The sequence below is a fragment of the Rhinolophus hipposideros genome (assembly GCF_964194185.1).
Source record: "Rhinolophus hipposideros genome assembly, chromosome: 15".
NCBI classification, from domain to species: Eukaryota; Metazoa; Chordata; class Mammalia; order Chiroptera; family Rhinolophidae; genus Rhinolophus; species Rhinolophus hipposideros.
This window is the reverse complement of record NC_138061.1, coordinates 27,939,563-27,959,901: the sequence shown is the minus strand read 5'-3', so window position 1 is coordinate 27,959,901 and position 20,339 is coordinate 27,939,563. Positions and strand designations below refer to the sequence as shown.

The following is a 20,339-nucleotide window of genomic DNA, read 5'->3' as shown; positions in this document are numbered from 1 at the left end:
CTCATCGAGTGCTTTTCCCATGTACCAGCCACTGTCCAAGCTTTGACCATTTCATCTCAAATTAAAAAAGGCATTTGAGGTCCTTCCCCGGTGAGCCTTTTGCATGTGGGCGACGTTTGGATTAGAATCTGTGCTGTTTCATTTAGTGAAAATTTAATGCAAGTGCATAGTAAGAGATATGGGAGAGACTACAAGGTCCATTATCTCCCTCTTCTTTTTTAGAAAACAATTTTATTTTCTTTGGGGCAAGAAGATATTCAGCCCAGGGGGCAGGGAAACTATCATTTTCAGACTCTCTTGCAACTAGATGTGGCCATGTGACTATTTTCTAGCCAAAATGTAAATAGAATAGTAGTGGGGGACTTCTGGGAAAGAGAAAGCTGGTTCATCTGAAAATGGGACTTCCCAATTAACCCTTTTCCCCTTCTTCCTTCCTCGTGGCTGGAGCAGGGCATGATGGCTGGAGCACCAGCACTAGGACCACGAGGTAACTCTGAGAATGGAAGCAACAGGCTTGGTCCATGGAGCACAGGAAGGAAGGAGTCCAGATCTTGATGAGCATGGAGCTGCCACCTCAGGGCAGCCTCCCCTGAGCTGGACTTCAGGTCCTTCTCTCTGACATGAGAGCCTAGATGACCTCTACAGTGTCTATGTCCTACTTTGGGCTGAAATGGACTGATTCTTCCTCTCTTAACTGAAGGGCTCTGCACCCACTTACTCAGAGTAAGTTGTGGTTTCTCATGTTTTGACAAAACTGTCATCCTTTAGGGTTGGCCCCCAAGTCATTTTTAAGGAGGGCCCAATACTGGAACTTACTACAGAGTAGGGCTCATTACTTCCTAATTGCACAGGTACTCCAAGCAAAGGAGGAAATTACTGGTAGAACAATATCCTTTTAGCATAAAAGAACTTTTTCCCTAATTTCCTGTGCTTATAAATTGCCAATTTCTCTAAAGAACCCACCCAAACGGAGGAAGCCTGGGTGTTGGGTGTGTTCAGCAGGGAACTTTCAGCTCAGGGAAGCACTCCCAGGAGGCTGAATCTAGAGCTGGGTGCTCTGCAGAGGGAGGTTCCTCTTCCAGGGGGCCCTCAGGTCTGACCTTTACTGGCTACCCTGAGCAGACAAGTCAATGCCTCTGGGGCCCGCGTGAAGCAGGCCTATCGGAAGCTCCAGGTGTCCCTCCAGAAGCATCGACTTTCCCTTCTTGTTTCGGGGGCTCATAGGCATGTTGGAGAGAGGTGGAGAGAGAAGCAGAAAGCAGAACTCCTATGAGGTACCTGCGCCTGAGAGAAAGGGACAAAGGCAGAGTGTAGAGGGCTGGGTGTCACAGAGACCAGGAAGGGGTACAAAACCCAACTCTCCAGCAAAGTCATTCCTAGGTAGGCCGGCCATGAGACTCAAAAGGTGCTATGAATAACCGCCTGGGAGGTGAGTGAACCTGAGCCGCTGCTGCTCTTGGGACACCTTCGTGAGAATGAGGAAAAGCATTCCTTTTTCAACACCCCCATCTGTCAAAATTCTCTCATACTGTTGTCATTGAATTAAGATCGTTTTTACTGCTCTCCAAGTGAAAATACCATAATAAATACACAGTATATGATGCCTACAATGTGAAGACTATCTCCTGAGACCTGCAGAGCCACACAGGGTGGCCCTAGGTGCCCTGGGCATGCACTCACACAATGGACAAGCGGAGGCTGGTCTGGAGCCTCTTGCCGAACTTTCAAACCTAATAATACCCTGTTTCCCCGGAAATAAGACCTAGCCGGACCATTAGCTCTAATGGGTCTTTTGGAGCAAAAATTAATATAAGACTCGGTCTTATATGAGACCCGCTCCTCTTATATTAAAATAAGATTGGGTCTTATATTAATTTTTGCTCCAAAAGACGCATTAAAGCTGATGGTCTGGCTAGGTCTTATTTTCGGGGAAACACAGTAGTTATGAAACATCTACAGTGTGCCCGTCACGGTGATGGGTGTTCTGTGCAGTTTATGGAATTTGAACCTCCCACCAATCTGAGAGGAAAGGATTTTTATCCTCGGTTGACAGATGAGAAAAGAGGCCTGGAAAGGCTCAGAGACTTGCCCAAGGTCACACGGAGAGGGCTCTTAGCCTCTCAGGAGGCCGTCCACCCTAGAGCAAGAGCAAACACACAGCCACAAAGTGAAAGCCCAGTGCCTGGCTTCACTGTGCTGCTCCTTCATTTTCATTCTGCTTGTCATCGCATGTGGTCTTCACCTACTCACACGTGTCAACCGCCACAGAAGCGTGCCATGTGGGTGCAAACCAAACAAATGGCCTCAGCCTCCTAACGCACAGGTGACAGGAACAAGCTAGCCAGGTTTGGCTGGGATCACGTTCTCTCTCTCCTCTCTCCTCTCTCCTCTCTCTCTCTCTCTCCCCGCCCATCTGTTAGCATTTCAAAAGCCTTGCCTTCCAAAGCACACTGTGCTCTTTCCACCTAGTGGGGGCTCCATTCACCTTGGTTTCAGCCCTGACTGACCCTCACACCTGGCCTTGAAGAAGAGCCTCTGATCACAGGCAGAGCTGATTACCTTTCTCCTCAGACTCCAGGATTTCCTGCAAAACCAGAAATGAAGTGGACTGTTTCGGGGGCTCGTTTGATTCTTGTTTCTCCTGCAGCATCTTGTAAACTTCAGATTCCTTGTCAATGACGAGTCCACTTGGAGGCTGAGGATGGTCTAAGCTGTAAAGAATGTTTGGAAATTCATCAGAACATGTCAGAGGTAAAAAAAAAAGAAGAAAAGAAAATTCAGCAGGCACCCCTTCCAAGGAAGACACCCCAGAATCAAAGAGTGGATAGAAATTACCACGATGGACGAAGCCCTCCTTAGCTCTGCCACACCTGCTGTCAACACTGTGAGGTGTCTGTAGTCAGAGCCGGCTGTTGCTTTAATGCCATCAGAAGCTATTTTTCCAAATAGTTTCAGTAATTCAATTACGTTTTGGCCTAATACCATGGAATGGGCATGTTTTGCTTCTTTCTAAATTACACAAACGACATCATGTCAAAAGAAAATTTAGAAAAGGGAAAATGTCAACCACAACCTGACCACTAAAACCTCAGCGGGGTCCCCTCAGCACAGGCCATGTGTGTTCTTTTCCCAGAGCAGAAATCGCAGTGTTCCTTCTCTTCCTGATGATATCAAAGCGCTTGCTGTCTCTATAAACTGTCCTGTCTCTCATGGCAAGCGGCTCTGGTCTCCTCACCTACAACACACAGGTAACAACATCTGCCCTGCCTCATTCCCAGGGGTGGTGGTGAGGATGAAAACGGCAAGGGCGTTAGAAACTGCAAAGTGCTGTTCCACGGCCAGGGTGGGAGCAGAGGCCTCAATGCAGGCCTGTCTCCCACACCTGCCAGCCTTTCTGGGTTCCCCAGACAGGACAAGATAGGCAGAGCTGGGGCCTCTTCCCCCAGAGCCCATTTCAGAAGAGAAGTTTTGCTGCCTGGTCTTAGGAAGGAGGAAAGGTGGAGGCAGCTCCTCCTGGTCAGCTTTACCTGAAGTCTATCCTGAGAGCCACCCCGTCTTAGCGCCTCACCTCCACCACATGTCCAAGCCACATCATCATGCACGACCACAACTGACTAGCTGTGGAACTCGTCCCTTGGCTGCCATTCTCAACCTCAGGACAGTCTGATTTTCAACCAGAGGCCAGAGTGGTATTTTAACCATGAGAATCAGATTATGCCGTGACGTAGCTCAGAGTGTTTTCATCTGACTTAGGACCAAATATTTAGTTTCAATAACAAAATACAAGTTTAATCAAATCCATCCCCTTTGGAGTAAATATTCATTACAAAACGGAGAAAGGCCCTAAAAGATGTGGCTCTGCTTCCCTCTCCAAACACCTCTCCTGCCACCCCTAGCTCACCCTGCTCCAGACAGGCCAGTCTTCAGGCTGCTTCTGGAACCCACCAGCCTCAGAGCCTTTGCCCTGACCACTCCGTCTGCCCAGGACACTCTCTCGCCAGAGAGCCTGTGGCTCCCACAGTTCATTCAGTCCCTCCTCAGAGCGGGCTTCCTGACCCTCCGCTGAAAACAGCCCACCCACCCCATCACGCTATCCCCGTACTCTTCTGCGTCTTTCTCCACGTGTTCTCTTCTGTCCCCATTTATTATCCTTACAGTTATCTGTCTCTTTATTGTCTGTCTCCCCCTAGAAAGTAAACCCCACGAGGGCAGGGCTTGGTCTGTCTTGTTCACCACTGTATTCCCAGCTCTGGGTCAGTGCCTAGGACAGCGTCAGAGCTCAGCAGGTATTAGGGACATGAATGAAAATAGCCAAGTGGGTCAAGTCCCTCTCTCCTTCTTGCCGCACCCTTTCCCTGCCCCGGCGGGGTCACAGGGGATCCTCTAGGATGGGAGACCTCCCAGGCCGTCCAGGGAAATGGGCACTAAGCCTCCTGGGCCCAGCTCACCTCCTGCCTCTTAGCCTCCACTGCGTTCTCAGGAGCCACCACCCTCTAGGGAAGAGGGACAGTGTGTCCAGGGAGCCAAAGAGAAAATACCAGAAGGTGAGAGATACACTGTATCGATGCAGATGGATAGGTCTGTATGTAAACAAGTTGTCATTTGTGAGTCACAAAGCTGCTTGCCATACAGCCCACCAGGCTGCCTCCTGGTGAGTGGGCTCTTTTAAGAGAAGGGTCCGGAAGCCGGCTCTGACATCCAAGGATGCAGGCCATGGCTACCAACAGTTTTCTCAGGGAATCTAACCACTTTGTCTTCAGGGCCGAAGCCCACTTTTACAAGTGCAAATGAATTACACCAATTATTTTACTCGCTTCCCCCACACACACACTGTATAATTCCATTTTAAAAAGAAAACTGAGGTATATGTTTTCCCTGAGTAATTCTCCCCAAGCTACCTGGCCCTCCCCTCTCTTTCTCTTTCCAGGTCAACCTCCTGGGGCACTTGGTATACTCAAGTCCCCGGCTGGAAGCATAGTCACTTACATGGGTTTTCCCTTTGACTACAATCAGGTTCTCACAGTAGAGAACAAGGCCCTCAAAGAGTGACATATGCTTTGAGACTTCCAGGGAAGGTTGAAATTTAAGTAGAAAGAGTCATCAGGTCACTTGTGCTGGCTGCAAAGTGGGGAAGGGAAGTCAGCGGCCCCTACCACCCCCCACAGCTACTGCTGGTCCCTGCCTTTGTCTCTCTCCCTCCCACCCATAGGGAACTGTGTACCCATCCCCATACCACAGGCAGTATAGGCCAGCTTGAGGAGTGGTTTTAACCAAAGGCCAGGTCTCCCTCTGACCCACCTATTCAGCCCTGTCCTTTGAGTTAATGCCTCTTTCTTTGGGTCTTGAGTTCTGAGTTTGCCCTGTAATAAATTTATATTATTTTTGATGAATCCTTTTCCTATTATACTCAGAACTATTTTAAAATCAAGATCAGACCATGGAATGTTCTTGAGAATTTTTCCCCTTCTTTGGTGTATATTGTTATGTCTGGAAACCACCAAGGGAACGCTAAAAATGACAGATCCCAAACCACAAGGTCATTACATACTCTTCCAGCAAAGAGTCTTGTAAAGTATTTCCAAGATTAAAAAAACACAAAAAACAATTTACTGTTTATTTTCAAATAATGGTGAAATCTTTCTTCTGCTTGACAAATTATAAACACTTTCAATTTCCATTATCTTATTTGAAGCACTGATACACCTAATTCAAAAATAATATTCTAAGACACTAAGCCTAAATCTTAGACATTAGACTATAAGGTACTAATAAATGACACCACAATATTTTTTAAAAAATAATTCTAGGACAAAAGCATGCATTAGAAATGGAGCAAAAAAAGCGTTGTCATTTTTATATACAGTAACAGCAATGAAAGAAAGAATTCTACAATGATAAGGTTTCAAAAAACATAATATGCATGACTGAGTCACCTGGAGGAAAATTTGTGAGGGTGGGACGCTAAAAGTAACAAAATTATTCTAAACCCATTCTTTACAATTTTAATAACAAAATACAAGAGTTTAAACAAATTCAACTCCTTTGGGATAACTATACCTTACAGTCTTTGTGTTTCCTAGTTCTTGTTTCTTCCAGAGTTGCACTTGCTGCTGAATATATGCCAATTACTTAAATATTTAATATTTTCTCCCACTCTTTTAGGAGCTGACCATAGGTCCATCTCCCCAAGGATGTCACAGACAGGCCACTCCCAGCCTGATAAGGTGGCTGACTTAGCCATGCATTTAAGGATGCTAGTGGTCTTTACACGGTAAGAAGAAACTCCCCTTGAGCTCATCTCCCAGAGCAGGATTTCGAAGGCTGAGCCTGCAGACCTTATGTGATACACAGGCCTGTTCCAAATCAAAGGAGCAGCTGGGGTGAAGGTCAGAAGGTCAAGGACAGAGAATAGCAATACCTATGGCTCTGCGACCTAGATCAGCACAGCAAAGACACAAATAAATGGAAAGACACCCATGTTCATGGATTGGAAGAATTAATATTATTAAAATGTCCATACTACCCAACGCGATCTACAGGGTCAGTACCATCCCTATCAAAATCCCAATGCCATTTTTTGCAAAAATAGAAAAAAAACACTCCTAAAATTCATATGGAATCTCAACCCCCAACAGCCAAAACAATATTGAGAAAGGAAAACAAACCTGGAGCCATCACATTTTCTGATGTCAAAAGATATTACAGAGCTATAGTAATCCAAAGAATATGATACTTGCATAAAGAGAGACGTAGAGACCAATGGAACAGAAAACACAGCCCAGAAATAAACCCTGGCACATATGGTCACATGACCTCCAATAAGGGTGCCAAAACTACAATGCAGAGAGGATGGTCTCTTTAATAGACAGTAATGAGACAACTGGATGTCTGTATGCAAAAGAATGAAATGGGACCTTTATCTCACCACAGATAAAAAAGCTAAAAATGGATCAAAGACTTAACGTAAGACCAGAAACCATAGAACTCCTAGAAGAAAACATCGGAGAAAAGCTTCATGGCATCAGTCGTGGCAATGATTTCTTGAATGACACCAAAGCACAGACAACAAAATCAAAATCAGACAAGTGGAACTACACCAAACTAAAAAGCTTCTACACAGCAAAGGAAACAACAAACAGAGTGAAAAGGCTATCAACAGAGTAGGAGAAAATATTTGCAAACGATATATTTGATGAGGTGTTAATATCCAGAGTTTGTATCTTACACCTCCACAACACAAAGCAATTTTGTTTTAAATGGGCAAAGGACTTGAATAGACATTTCTCCAAAAAGATACACAAATGGCCAAGAACCATATGAAAAGACGCTCCTCATCACTAACCATCAGGGAAATACAAATCAAAACCACTCATTAGGACAGCTACTAACAAAACAAACACAAAAGCAAAACAGAAAATAAGTATCGGCACGGACGAAGACACTGGAACCCTGTGTAATGCTGGTGTAATGTAAAATGTTGCAGCACTATGGAAAACACTATGGAAGTTCCTCAAAAACTTAAAAATAGAACTACCATATGATTCAGCTATCCCACTTCTGGGTATATACCCAAAAGAACTAAAATCAGGATTTCAAAGCAGTATTTGCACACTCATGTTCATTGAAGCATTATTCACAATAGCTGAGAGGTGGAAGCGACCTTAGTGTCCATCAACAGATGAATGCATAAAGAAAATGATACAGGCAATGGAATATTATTCAGTCTTAAAAAAAGAAATCCTGTCACATGCTGCAACATGGATGAACCTTGAGGACATTATGCTAAGTGAAATAAGGCAGTCACAAAAAGACAAATACTGTGTACCCCACTTACATGAGGTAGTGTCTAAAGCAGTTAAGTAGTTACTCTTACAAAGTAGAATGATAGCGGCCAGGGGCTGGGAGACGGGGAAAGGGGGAGTTGTACAATGGATATAGTTTTAGTTTTGCAAGATGAAAAAGTTCTAGAGATCCATTGGACAACAATGTGTGTGTTGTTACAAATATAGTACTGTACACTTAAAAACGGTTAAAATTATATCTTTTATGCTATGTATTTTTTATCACAATAAAAAAAGATAAAACACTTAGACCAGAAAAAAGGAACTATTGATACATAAAAAAATCTCAGTAAATCAAATAAATCTCCAGTGAATTGTGCGGAGCATTAAAAAAAAGCCAATCCCAGAAAGTTACATAGTGTATGATTCCATTAATGTATTATTACATTCTTGAGATAACACAATTATGGAAATGGAGAGCAGATTAGTGGATGCCCGGGGTTAAGGAGGGCACAGGGGTAGGAGGCAAGTAGGTGTGGCTATAAAAGGGCAACCTGAGGGATCTTGGTGGTGGTGGAACTGTCTGAGTCTTGACCGTATTCGGTCAATATTCTAGTCCTGATACTGTGCTACCATTTTCAAGATGTTACCGTGGAGGGAAACTGGGCATACGGACCTCTCAATTCTTTTCTAAAACTACCTGTGGAGCTACACTTACCTCAAAATAACGAGGTTAATTAATGTTAAGAAATCCTTTCCCCAAATGCTGGAAGTTAAGTGCTAACTGGACATGCGGTAGAAGAGATTTTAGTACCTGATTTTTATGGAGGCTGACTCAGAAAAACCCTTCATGTCTAAGATGCTCCAACCACGTTACCGTGATGTTCACAAAAAAATGCAACTCTGGGTAACCCTACATAATCATTTGTAGAAGGGGAGCCTGGCCAGAATGCTCGCTACGTTTCTGTGTTCAAAGGCCTAGAGGTTGGGTCTGTAATAAGAAACCAGAGGAGTAATTATGGGCCCCAGGAGAAGAAGAAGGAACACCCAGATCCAGAGCCAATTCTCTGCGGGCTGTGGGCAAGGTTAGCTAGTAGGGGCAAGCAGCCACCTTCACGATAGAGGTTTGCTTCTGATCCAGCTCTGAATGAGTCAGGTTTAACATAATCCCTCACTTCATTTGAATAGAACAATGCATCTCTTTATTTCCACTGCACCTGCTTAGAAATCTGCCTCATAAGAATATGGGGGGATTGCCTACGAACACAACTTAGAAAAACCAGTATCTTGGGGCTGTTGTGTTGGTTATGGGAGCCACCGATTCCTCCACGAGGAGACCACCACTAACTACATCAGGAAGGTGAGCGACTGCACTGGTTGTCTGGCCTGAAGCTACAATGCGGGGAAAGAAAGAAGGTTTCCGTAAGTCACAAGCAAAATGTTCTCCAGGACATCTGCCTACATGCTTCCGTCCTCCTAGGGGAAGCCCCTGGTACTCCGAAGTGATGGGTATGAAGTTCCTCGTGGGCAGTAAAATCAGTAATAACGGGCATTTGCTGAGCACCTACCAGGGGCCAGGTACAATGATGGGTACTTTGTACACATCTCATTTCGTTCTCTCAATAACTTAGTGGTAAGGTGGTATTTATTACCTGCACTTCATGATAAGAAAACCGAGTTTCAGAGTTGTTTCCTGACTTGCCCAAGATCACAGAGCAGGTAAAAGGCAGAGCTAGATTCAAGCTCAGGCCCCTCTATCTATGAAGCCTGTACCTTTAGGAAAGTATCAAGCAGCCTCATATACAATGAAATCCAAGCCCCAAACCGACAGAAAATGACCAGAGCCCCTAAATGCAGTTGAAAGATGTCAGAGGACAGGTGAAAGTTTAGTGCTGAACAGAGCAACATTTCCTTCACTCACCTGGTACACAGTAGGCACTCAATAACTGACTGCTAAGCTGAACTGACCCAAAGGCTCTCCCTCCCACTCAGCTGTGTGTGTGCTGGGAGGATGGGGCAGATAGCAGCCTCTCGCCTGTCTTTCCAGTTAAATTAGGAAATGACAGTGCTGTCTTGAGTTCTTGTCCGACTGAGACAAGGCCCTGGGGAAGTCCTACAAGACAGACAGACAGACAGACAGATACTCCCCCCCACACACACACACACAGGCTGCTTTGAAGGACATGGACAAAGAAACAGAGTGAGCCCCAGGGCGTCAGTGATGACCTCAGAGGCAAAGTATGAAGTGAGCAAATTCTGGAACCTCAGCAGATTTCAGACTAAAACAGCGGGGGTGAGAGAAGGCTTGGGACTTCTGCTGACGGAGCAATCAAGGTTAGTTACCCGGTGGCTGCTGGGTTTGCAGGAGAATATTCCTTTGCTGAGAGTGCACAAGTGGCCTCTCTAGGAACAGGCCAGTCATCCAACCCACACACAGGCAACACAGCCCGTTCGGGCAATTCCCCGGCTGTGGGCTGCTGTATTCTCTCTGTGCCTGGATTCATCCTCAAAGAGTTTGGAATGAAGCAGGACCTGGGCCCCTCTGCTGAGAAAATCTGGAAGGAGAATTTTGATAAAGACGCAGAGGCTGCTGCAGCCAAAAGATCCATGACAGGAGGGGACAGGGGCTGGAGGAGAGGCTTGCCCAGTGTCCAGACAGTTTCAGATTTAATTCTTTCAGACTGAGGGGAGGGAGCAGGCAGGGAGCATGAGAGAAGAAGAAAGAAGACATTAATGAAGGAATAATGGCCAAAGCCGCACTAAAAATACTTCCCAGCCCCATATTTCTCCCAGTGCATAGCAGCTCTTTCAATTAAGGATGTGTCATTTTCTGGGTGATTAAATCCAGAGAATGGAAGATTACACTCTGGGATAGTAAAAGAGGGTCCGATTCTCAGCCTCCCCCAGCACCAAAGGACAGGGATCAGGGACCCGCTGTGTTTCCATCACTCAGCTCCCCTGAACTGCTGGAGAGAAAGCTTCCCTTCAGGGTATGTCCATGGAAATCGTGGGGGGCTTAGCATGGCGTTCTTTCTCAGGTACCCCAAATGCCCACACAGTCAGGCCAGTAAGATACTGCGGAAATCAGAATCTGACGGAAGAAGCAGCATTAGTAGCCACTTGACCTTGGTTACTGCAACAAATGCCAGGGACCTTTAACATCTTGTAAAGCCAAAGTCACATAGCAAAGTCTCCCCTATTACACTCTTAGAAACTTAAGAGGAAATCACAGTGTATTTCAGGGATGGGCACAGAGGCCTGCGTGCAGTGGGTGCCCAATAATGTCTGGGTGTCTTTTTTGGGTGAGGGGGACTATTTGCACGGTAGGGTCAAGAAGCCCTCAAGAGGTCCCCACGCCAGCCCTTTCCAAACATTTAAGTCATTTGGAACCTTTTGTGCCTTAATCGTTTATAACCTGCATCTGAAGCAACAGCTTTGCAATTTCATCATCTGAAGAACTGGGCCTACTCTTCTTAAAGGGGAAGGAATCGGGGAGAAACTGAACAGCAAAACGGGCTTCAGAGCTAACACAAGAACTGCAGATTCCAAGTGGGAAAGATCCTGAGAGATCAGGCAAGTTTGAACCACACGATATTTTCCAACAAATTTGCCTGTCACCAACATTTAAAGATCAGGAAATCTCAGATAAAAAGAGCCATTTCATTTCAACTGTTTCAATGAAATTAATCTGCAGAAAAGGGACTCCTAGGCCAGCATGGGGTGTCTGGCTGGAACCAAGGAGTAGGTCCCCCTCTGAATGAGGCATGCTCTGCCCAGCTGCCATGGGCCATTCTGCTGCCCTGTTTGCACTCAGAGCTCTCATGGTCCTTATTGTCTCTGCCTCCTTTAGGCATTTGACACGGCAATTGGTGACCTAGTCAGTCCATCCCCCTTTCACCTCCAGAAAACATGCCATCTCTTACTCTCCATCCTAAAACCCAGTTCTTTGCCACGAGCTGTGGTTATTCCTAGTGTTTCTGGATTCATCTTCAAAGAGTTTGAGATGGAACAGACACTGGGTCCCCTCCTGAGAAGATCCGGAGGATATGTTGGATAAAGACAGAGGTGGCTGTGGTCAAACAGTCAGTGACAGGAGAGGACAGGCCTCCTAGTCCTGAGCAAGATACTTCCTTAGACCTCTCCACACTGCCCACTGGTAGCCCCCACTCTCTCCTGGGCAAACCCGCCTCTGCCTCTGTCCCCAGATCAGAACCTGTTCCTATAGACACACATTTATATCCTCTCGGACTTTTCTTCTTTCTATTATTTCCACTGGCCACTCCGGGGAGAAAAGCAAACACTGCTTCACCAAAAATTGCATCATGAAGTACTTCTCCCTTGCTTGGATGAGACAGTGAACAGAAACAGAAAACTCAAAGTGCAAATACAGAAGAATTTCTCAGGAGGTAGCAGGGCTGCTCGGGAAGTACAGTCACTTAGAAGATGACAATGATCACAGAAATCAGGACAATAATCATATAGGTCTCAGCGAACAACTGATTAGTCTGTGCCAGACACAGTACTGGGCATTTTACAGGTTACTTCTTTTTACAGCAACCCGACAAGGCAGGCTGTATTCCCCCTTGTTAGAGATAAGGAAAACGAACACAGAACTGTACTAATGTCGACCGCTTTCTCCCTGGGCTAGTGGCTCAACCTTCTCTCACGGGCCTGGGCAAGCCTCGTCCTGGTGTGAAAAGCCCTCCAGGACCAGCCTGGAGGAGAATCCACAGGCCTACTTACTCTCTGCCATTTGTCTCTGGTCCACTGGCTGCTGTCTTTGACTCCAAGGCGCTGTTGAAGTTGGAGATGTTTTCAGAGGAGTAGAGGCCCGAGGGGTTGTTGTACTGGTTTGTGACGACCCTAGGGACCGAGCTAGAGGCAGGCGAGGCGGTGAAGGGCATGGCACTCCGATTGTGGGCACTTCCTATATGCAGGATCTCCTGCGGGCAGAGATCAGAGGACAAATCAGGGGTGGGGGGGCCATCCAACGTACACCCCTCGATGGACAGTGCAGACCAAGAACCAGGGAGAGAGGAGTCTGAACGAGCTACAATGACCCTGCCTCAACACCAAACTTTAGGTGAAGGCTCTGACATACCACCGAACTCTGCCTTCTGGTACCTCCCTGAGGCCCCGTGAGGCCTCCGCGCCTCCGGGGGTGCCCTGGGCAGAACACTCTGATACCTTGGGCTGTCAGTATCCAAGTTGGAGCTGAAACTTCCTTTCAGGGCACATTCCAGGGGGATTAAAGTACCAGGAAGAGAAGAACAGGCAGTCACTTCAGTCAGTGCAGAGCAGGAGATGATAAAAGGTGGGAGACAAAGGACCCAGAATGCAGAGGGTTAGACAAACAAAATAAGGATTGTGGTGGCACAGGGTGAAGCAGCTGCTCACTAGGCAGAGATGGCCTCAGTCCGCCTGCAGAAGGGGGCTAAAGGGAATTCAGGATCTGTGGTTTGTTGTGGGAGAAGGACAAAGCTAATCAGATGGAAGGCAGGAGATACCTGTTACAAGGGCGGTGACCAGGGGAGCTGCAGGAAAGGACTTGGAGTTCTTCCTGTGCTCATTCCCCTCCTTCTGTAATTTGAGAAAGTGCCCTCCACCCCCACTGGCCATCCAGGAGTCATGGATAATTACTACAGCCACAGTACCTCAGAGTTTCTTTACAAACAGCCAAAACTTTTTACACTAACATGCCTTTAGCACGATGTTTTTCTCTACCCGGGCGTTCTGGGTCAACCCTGGCTTCCAGGGGACAGCATGCTCCGTGCAGCCTACGAAACTCAACATGCACCATGTTTTCTGAATTCCCCAGAAATCTTCCTCAACCCTGGTCTCTTTCTTAACACCCAGACCTAAAACTGTGTCCCTCCCTCCCCCCAGTTCCTGTCCTCTGTTGCTCTTCCTTTTTCTTTATACACTAAAGCTTCAAGTCTTTCACGCTTTCTTTGGAAACATTACGATGAAAAGTACCACCCTGATTTACTGTGTACTGATATACAATAAAAGACAACATGAAAATATTCTTGTGATTAAGATTTCTTTTTCACTATTGAGATGCTCATCCTCTTTAACAAGCTGAAATCAGTGAGGTTTTAACGTATAAATTATGTTGAGTTGATTTTGTCCACATTGGGCAAAAGCTAAGAACACGCAGGTCATTCACAAAAAGGGAAGTGTAATTAGTTAAGAAAAGAAGTTTAGCAGTAATCAAAGAAGGATTAAGTAAATGTCATGGCCCAACTAGCGCAAGGGATACTAGGGAGTCATGAACGGCAGCAGCAGACTGGCAGGTGGGTGGCCTGGGACTTTGGTCCATGTCAGTTAGCCTGTGGGTAAGACGCAGCACTGCAGCCAGGACTGCACTTCTTTCCTCCTCTCTCCTTTCCCACAGCAATTCCTAGGAGCAGCATGGAATGCTGAGCACCAGGGAAGAGCCCTTATATTTCTGTTTTGGCTCAGTTTTCCCTGTTACTTCCTGTTCCGCTTTGGTCAACTTATACCTCTCTGTCTGCCCATTTCCCATCTTCAAAATGAAGTAAGTAAAGCTTCTTTCACAAGGACTTGGTGTGAAATATTAGCGTGCCAAGCACAGTGCCTGGTACATAGCAAACATTCAACCAATGTCCATTCCCTTCTCCCTCCATAGAAACACATTTCCAATGAGAATGGAAGTTAGTAGAAAATTCAGGTGGGAAATTCTGGTTTTCACTTTACAGAGAATCTTCCAAGAATGTATCTGTTTTGTACATAAAAGAAATATCTCTAACCCCATGTGAATACTGGTCTTTCCAGAAGTCAGGCGGGTAATTCAGGGCCTGCCTTTTGGAAGGGATGATGTAATTGTTTGGGCTTTGTATTTATCAGTCGCCTAGAAACTCAATAATGAGGAAATGTAAACTAGGTGTGTAACTGCTATGACCTCAGATAAGCTGGGGTGTTGGTTGGCATTCCATGAACTAACAGATCTTTTAATTATACATGAACTCTGCTCCTACTCATTCCTCTATTTAAGAATGACTGGAAGTGGAAAATTTTGAAAAAAATGAGAGGTGGGAAGTTTTTCATACAAAGAATTACTGGAATCAAAAGAAAAATATACTCAAGTTAGATGTTAAAGTATTTGAGAACTTAATCTGATGAGAACTACCTTCAAAATATTAACACAGGAAACCAGATGACATGTTTAAGATGAAAATTCAACTATAATTGAAATTTAAGTGTTACCTTATTCAAGTGAAAACTAGGATTTTAAATAGACCAAATTAAAACAAAATCATTCCTTCTGTATTATAAAATATATGAGAACTTAACACATAAAGTTCTCATATATTTTATAATATTTATTTATAGTAAATGTAATGAAGTGGCTTAGAACTCCCTGGGAAATCTGAAATAACTAAGGTATGTTTTAAATTAGTTTGCAGAACTGCCAGTTTATAGACTGAGCGCCATTTTATGAACTTTCCTAACAGAAGCTGTACAGAACAATGTGTTCATGTCTGCTTTGAAATGTCAGATGAAAAATGATCCTGAAATGTTACTCTTAGGATTCTTAAGTATGATTTTTATTATATTAATGGAAAAAAATTTGTGTGACTAGATTTCTGACATTTTAATGGAAGCCACTTGAGAAAATATGTCTTACATACAACCACTCAATTTACCCACACTAATGTACCCAGTGAGTTCAATTTCATACAAGTTTCTGTTTTATGTATAAAAGATAGCTAGCTATGTTACCTTGATTGTATCTCAATTCATCATAAAAACTAGTGACCATTTAGAAAAAAAATTAAAGTCCAAATCTTTAATTGGATTAAACAGATAACGATCATAAATTAGTCTAAAAGAAGTTTCCAAAAACCATTATCCACTTACTTACTAACTTATCATTAATAATTCATTAATTTATCCAGTGGACACATACTTTGTGAAAAGGAGCATAGCAGCCACGAGAAATTTTACAAAGATGTTCTATATATTCTTTAAGTGTTTTTCCTTTATTTCAAAAGAATACCATCCACTGGAGATTACTCAGAAGATGAAATTAATGTGAAGAAACAAAATCACCTATACTCTTAAATACTGAGAGATTTAGTTACAAATATGGGATCCTAGGTCAGTCTACTGTCCCAGGAAATTCTATGTGCCTGACAAATTATGCATTGACTCCCTACCACATTTTTCAATATGAATTACCACTTCATTTTAGTCATTTGAAGGTCTCACTGGAAGTCTCATCCTAACAAAAATAGAGATTTCCACCCTACAGACCATGGAAACCAGATAGTGGGATACCAGGAGGAGAAGCAGAGATTAGTACTAAATTACTAGGCCTAGGGACCCCAATTTATTTTCATCCCTGGCATGATTCACTTGTATCTGAAATCCATAATGATCCAAGGCAGCCCCTTTATTTTACGCGATCCTGCCACCTTATTCTGCACAGGAAGGCTTCCACCCGCCGCCCAGATCGCCTTCCTACCCCGCTTCCAGTCCAGGCCAGTGTCACTACCTTGGGGTTTTCCAGACCTTTCCTCCCACAGTTCCTTTACGGGAAGAACTGAACAGGAGCCAGGACGCAGCAGTGACAATGGAGGGCTCTCTCCCTGCCGGTTTTTTTATCTCCAGACCTCCAGGGCAGGAGAAAAAAATGGGAGTGTGTTAAGCTAAGTGAAAAGCAGAAAAGACTGGGTAGTAAGAGGAGTGGCAAAGGTGAACAAGTACTTACTTGCGGTTCAGAGGCTAAGTTCATTTTGTAGGGATGACGTTTCCCTTCCTCTGTCACCAGAGGAGACCAGACTTTATGTTCAGATCTGTAAGAGATTGACAAAGCTGTTTCATTCATACTAGAGAAATTATACTAAAAGCAGAGTGGGACAATGCCCTCTCGTGCCTGACCACTAGCCTCTGAACTAGCAATCTGCCACCAGGGTGATCTTTCAAAAGCACCAATCTGATGTCATGTCCGATGGTTGCCCACGCTCAGCCCTGAGAGGCTTCCCAAGCTGCTAGGACCTCTCCGGCCTCGTCCTCCCTCACTACACTCTGTGTCGCTGACCCCCAGCCACAATTGGCCTCCTCCTTGCTCCTGAGCATGCCTCACACTGCCCATCTCTGCTCAGGACAGAATAAGCTTCTCTTCTCTCTCTCGCAGTGTTCCTTATCCAAACCAGATAACCAACATATTCATGAAGCTTGACTGGACCCAATAAAAGTGATGCTTCCTTTTTTGAGCTCGCCAAGGATTTCTTTGTACCCATCACACAGCAACAATCTCAGTCTAGTCTTGGTTTCCATTAATGTGTCTTGTTTTTCTCTCTTATAGGTAGAGAAAATTTGTACTTATCTTAGTGTTGACAGAGTGCTTAGCAGTGCCAGATATATACAAGGTAAATGTGTTCAATTTTCTGGTAAATGAACCAAAAATCAATTAATCTATGAATAAATGAACGGATAAATGTCTTTAACTAGGACTTGAAGGAGAGGCTTCGGACTGAGACAGACATGGAGATGAGAATGAGAGGTAAATGTGCTTTCAAGGGGGTAGTAATAAAATGGTTCCCCTCCCAAGGGGATAGGGCTCTGAAGTATACAAAATATTTTGACATCCAGCCCCACACTTGGTCCTTCCACCAGTTCTGTGGCACCAGGTAGAAGAAAACCAAAAGCCTACTTCAGAGCTAAGAACCTGCACAAAAGATTCATGATGGAGAGCTGTAGAAACTAAGGTTAATGAGACATTAAAGAGCAGGTTAACATAACTGGAGATCAGAATGAAAATGTGAATTTGGTCCGACTGGAAAAAGAGAGCCATAAAGGTTGAACCAAATCACTTCAGAACTGGCCCCTCAGGACCCCTTTCAAGACTCCATGAGAGAAGAACAGGAATTCTTCCCCCGTGACAGCTCCCAGTGTGGCCTTCTCACACGCCAACCTGGTGAGAACATTCAGCCCTTCTCTCTTAGCACACTTCAACCTACACTCAGCGCTCTGTCTAGTGTGCTGTTGTCTTTCTCTGTCATTGTAAGCTCCTGTGCAGTGCTCACTGCTCAGCACAGTGTGGCGGCAGCAGCATTCTGAGTAGATTCTCAATGGTTTCCAGGAAGAAGATTTCATTTCATGACACCTGACAATACTTAACTGATCCTACTTCTTCAAAATTTTGGCTAGTTGGGTTAGACCAAGTGAAAACGCAGGTATCTTAGAGAAAATCATCCACACTATAAGAAGGACTGTGAAAAGTACTGAGGAAATGAGAAAGTCCAATTCCACAGACGTTTCCCCCTGCCTACAGTATACATGGCGTGGAGGTCGGGGTGCAGGTGATTCTGACATGGATGAGGCAGCCCCTGCCCACCAACAGCTTCCAGTCGATCAGAAATGAATGGGCGTTTCCACTGGCTTTACCTGGCTACCGTGAGAGTCATGTTGTCTATGCAGCCCTTGATTTTGTTCTGAGCTTCCAAGTGTGTCATATTGCTAGTATTTTCCCCATCAATGGCTGTGATTACATCTCCAATACATAAATTTGCTATAGCAGCCTTGCTTCCGGGAGTGACCTGGATAAAGGAAAAAAACAGGCTAGTTATTACTCATCTCCAAGGCAACCACTGAGTAAGTTACCACCAAGTTAAGTATTCATGGATGTGGATCAAAGCATTTAAAAAGGAAAGAGGACTGAAATCATAAATGTCAATAATAACAATCCTTTGTATTTATGGTATAAGAGTCCTTTTCTACATACCATCTCAGTGGATCCTTACAACAACCTTGTGAGAAAGGAGGATAAATACCAGTCCCCATTTTAGAGACCTGGAACTGAGGCTTAGAAAGGTCTGTGACTTACCTGGGAGCCTATCCAACTAGTCAATTACAGAGCTAGGACTCAAACTCTGAAACCAGACCCAATGTTCCTCCTACTGAACCTCACTGCTTCCTTAAAATAAATTACCAATTACATTTAAATACACACACACATAAGAGAATATTATGTTCAGTAATATCCTATTTCTATAAAAATCTTCATAATATGCTATTTATGCACAGAACAAAACTGGAACGCTGCACACCAAATTGTTCAGTTGCACATTTCTGTAATATTTCTGGTTTTTACAATGAGCTTGAATTACTTTCATCATTAAAAGAAAAAAGTAATAAAAACTGTTTAAAATCCGGTGTATGGACTTACACTGGTTCATTTTCTCCCACCCAAGAAGGTGACTATGATTACGGTCATTCCCTATATGTGGCTGGTTTTCTGCAGGCTGATGCTTCTGAACCAGCATTCCAAATTTACAGGCCACCAATGGTGGGGGGAAGCCAGTCAATTACTGCAATGGGTCATCAAAATCCATCTGTCTACTGAGCATTATATGTGGACTGAATAAATATGCCTCACACAAAAACGTACGACTGGTTTTCAAGTGAACAGAGGGGCTGTTGTGATGAATGAATTACAAACTCATTTTGAAGCAGTACTAACTACAGAGAAATTTTTTATTAGGTTATTTTCTAAACCAAGGTACACTAAAAATATTACTATCATCGCAGGGTCAGCCCATGACTTTGACATAGAAGACCTTCCTTGATGGGACTTCCAAGCCCCCCGGAGCAGAGTAGGGGTAACAGACTCAGACTCCCAGGGCTCACAGGGTTCCGGCCTCCCTTCGCCGCCCCACCCCACCCCACCCCACCCTTGGAGAAGGCCCTTGACTCCTGGAAGCCCACTGAGGAAGACCTTATGAACACTTGGGTATCTCTGTTAGGCTAAACCACAGGTAAAAAAGGCCCTTCAAGCCACCAAATCAGGACAAAAGCTCATGCCCTATGCCTCCGTATCTGATGCAGTTTTCAGCAGCCAGTTTCCAATCAGCCTTCACCAAACTGAAAATGCTGACCCTTCTGAGGTGGCTGGTGCTGCCATGGTCCATCTCCTCATCAGTACCCTGACCCCATAAAATGAAGGGTGGGTGACTTGATCCTTGAGGTCCCTTCTGGCTCAGACGGACTATGACTTCATCAGGCAAAACTCTCCGGGAATGTAACAGGATGTGGAAACCAGTGCAGAGAGCCTGACCCCCTAACCTTTCTTTCTGGCTTTCCCATCATTTGTCTAGCAGAGAGCTGGCCTTGAGAAAATGAAAGCCCTGATCCAAGGTCAGACCTACTTCTCATCCAGCTACTGGGAAAAGACATTAGACAGGCAATAGGCTGCTCTCTTTTCAGTCAACATGGTGGAGCTAACCTCTGAATCACCCAGCACATGCAGTACAAAAATTCCTCTCATTTTCTGCCTGTCTTCCTGAGAAGATTGATCTGGCATGACTTCGTATATGTGTCACTTTTTCTAAAGAACAGTACAGACCCCTTGTTTGAAAAATGGCCTTACGCATCACTGTATTTGGGATTGGCAGTGCTTCTGGGTTGGCAAACTCTACCTCCAGAGAGAGCAGCCTGATTGAACTCACTTATCATGACCAAGTCTAACAGTGTTAAAGAGCCGTCCCCTTGGGATAAAATCCAAAATCATCTACAAAGTCCCAAGGACCG

At 44.7% G+C, this 20,339-nt stretch overlaps 1 protein-coding gene across 3 annotated transcripts in view; it reads right to left on the bottom strand.

Moving 5' to 3' along the window:
• The window catches only part of PDLIM1 (PDZ and LIM domain 1), a 40,797-nt gene that overhangs the window by 6,116 nt on the left and 14,342 nt on the right, over positions 1-20,339 (bottom strand). For all 3 annotated transcript variants that reach the window (XM_081074198.1, XM_081074197.1, XM_081074199.1), the window contains 4 exons: positions 18,198-18,349; positions 16,519-16,603; positions 12,525-12,724; positions 2,560-2,711 (listed from right to left, as the gene is read on the bottom strand). In XM_081074198.1, the coding sequence (XP_080930324.1) occupies positions 2,560-2,711; positions 12,525-12,724; positions 16,519-16,603; positions 18,198-18,265 (505 nt within the window). In that variant the 5' untranslated portion in view covers positions 18,266-18,349. The remainder of the gene's footprint in view (positions 1-2,559; positions 2,712-12,524; positions 12,725-16,518; positions 16,604-18,197; positions 18,350-20,339) is intronic.